A 2,269-nucleotide genomic window follows, 5' to 3' on the forward strand; every position below is an offset into this window, starting at 1 on the left:
GGACATCTCTGGATCCGCCCCTGCTGTGCCACCGTACTCTAAGTATTGACATGCACACCATCGTGTGCATGTGCCACCATACTTTAAGTATTGACATGCACACCATCATGTGCATGTGCCACCGTACTCCAAGTATTGACATGCACACCATCGTGTGCATGTGCCACCATACTCTAAGTATTGACATGCACACCATCGTATGCATGCGCCACCGTACTCTAAGTATTGACATGCACACCATCGTATGCATGTGCCACCGTACTCTAAGTATTGACATGCACACCATCGTATGCATGCGCCACCGTACTCTAAGTATTAACATGCACACCATCGTGTGCATGTTCCACCGTACTCCAAATATTGACATGCACACCGTCGTGTGCATGTGCCACCGTACTCTAAGTATTGACATGCACACCATCGTGTGCATGTGCCACCGTACTCTAAGTATTGACATGCACACCATCGTGTGCATGTGCCACCGTACTCTAAGTAGTGACATGCACACCATCGTGTGCATGTGCCACCGTACTCTAAGTATTGACATGCACACCATCGTGTGCATGTGCCACCGTACTCTAAGTATTGATGCACGCCATCGTGTGCATGTGCCACCATACTCTAAGTATTGACATGCACACCATCGTGTGCATGTGCCACCATACTCTAAGTATTGACATGCACACCATCGTGTGCATGTGCCACCATACTCAAATGGAATGCACGCCATCGTGCTGGGATTCAATATTTCGACATTAATTATGTCATCATCAGGAATGCCTGATGATGACATAATAGAGTTAATGTCGAAATACTGAATCCCAGCACGATGGCGTGCATTCCAATACTTGAAGTATGCAGTATACTATTTTACACTACCAAGAATCAGTTAAAAATATTAATTTAAAAAAAGTAAAAATCAGAAAAAAAGTCAAGGGTAGGCCTACTACTAGATTGATTGATTTATTTATTTAAAAAAAAAATCATTTGTACTAAGCTATATCCACAGAGGACGCAAAGGAATGCTGGGACTAATGGAGATTTACCGAATACTGCAGGAACCTTTAATTCTTATTTTAATTTGTGAAAATATATCCACAGAGGACGCAAAGGAATGCTGGGACTAATGGAGATTTACCGAATACTGCAGGAACCTTTAATTCTTATTTTAATTTGTGAAAAAAATAATAAATGTATAATAAATAAGTATACTACTACTACTACTACTACTACTACTACTACTACTACTACTACTACTACTACTACTACTACTACTACTACTACTACTACTACTACTACTACTACTACTACTACTACTACTACTACTACTACTACTGCTACTGCTACTGCTACTGCTACTGCTACTGCTGCTGCTGCTGCTGCTGCTGCTGCTGCTGCTGCTGCTGCCGCTGCCGCTGCTGCTGCTACTACAGTAATAATAATAGGCCGAATAGTAATAATAATAACAATAATAATAATGATAATATTAATAATAATAATAAGGTCGACGATGATGCTGATAATGATACAAATAATAATAATAATAATAATAAATAATAATAATAGTAATAATAATAATAATAATAATAATAATAATAATAATAATAATAATAATAATAATAATAATAATAATAATAATAATAATAATGTTATAGTATAAGATCTACAACATTTACCACAATTTATCGTAATAGTCAATAGATTATACAATGATATTTTTATTTTTAAGATGATAACAGTCAACGTAGTTTCTATTATTATGGTGGTTATCTCGGTTGTATGGCTAATTGGAAGCCTATCTTTTGCTGGAATATTAATCGCCCTCAAAGTGGGTTGCAGTAATTGCGGTAAAGATGACTACCTCTGCAACGAAAAGTGTGGCATTGTAAGCATTTTTTAAAGTTTATATAACAGTTACATTAAGGTGTCGCCAATTTTCTTTCATATCAATTTGTTTCATAGCCGGGCCGTGTTTCAGGCGACACCAACTAGATGAGCAGTTCCACGGAACGTTGGACTCCCGTGAATCCCCCTTCTCCCATTCTCGAATCCCTGGTGCAGAATTATAGAGAACGCCAGATTCATTGTAAATGAAGTGGTTTGGTCCAGCAGACGTCCAAACGCCGATCAATATTTTAAACAATATTGACAATCAAAATTTTTAATGCTTTAAAGTAGAGAGGTGATTCACTCAAACACCGTCCAATATGCCACTCATGTTGTGACACTTACATGCCCCCCCCCCCAACACTTTCACACCCCCTGCCCC

At 38.5% G+C, this 2,269-nt stretch overlaps 1 protein-coding gene across 8 annotated transcripts in view; it reads left to right on the top strand.

Annotated features, from left to right (window-relative positions):
* LOC117119289 overlaps positions 1-2,269 on the top strand; it is a 14,193-nt gene that overhangs the window by 4,523 nt on the left and 7,401 nt on the right. For 5 of the 8 annotated variants that reach the window (XR_004447171.1, XM_033264098.1, XM_033264103.1 and 2 more), the window contains exon 3: positions 1,730-1,885. The exons of the other annotated variants lie outside the window; for them this stretch is intronic. Coding sequence is in view for 4 of the 5 variants with exons in the window: in XM_033264098.1 (XP_033119989.1) it covers positions 1,730-1,885 (156 nt within the window). In the remaining variant the exon portion in view is untranslated. The remainder of the gene's footprint in view (positions 1-1,729; positions 1,886-2,269) is intronic. 8 annotated transcript variants of the gene reach the window in all.

This window comes from Anneissia japonica, unplaced genomic scaffold, assembly GCF_011630105.1.
Source record: "Anneissia japonica isolate Jap-2015-1 unplaced genomic scaffold, ASM1163010v1 scaffold287752_len1182401_cov188, whole genome shotgun sequence".
Lineage (NCBI taxonomy): Eukaryota > Metazoa > Echinodermata > Crinoidea > Comatulida > Comatulidae > Anneissia > Anneissia japonica.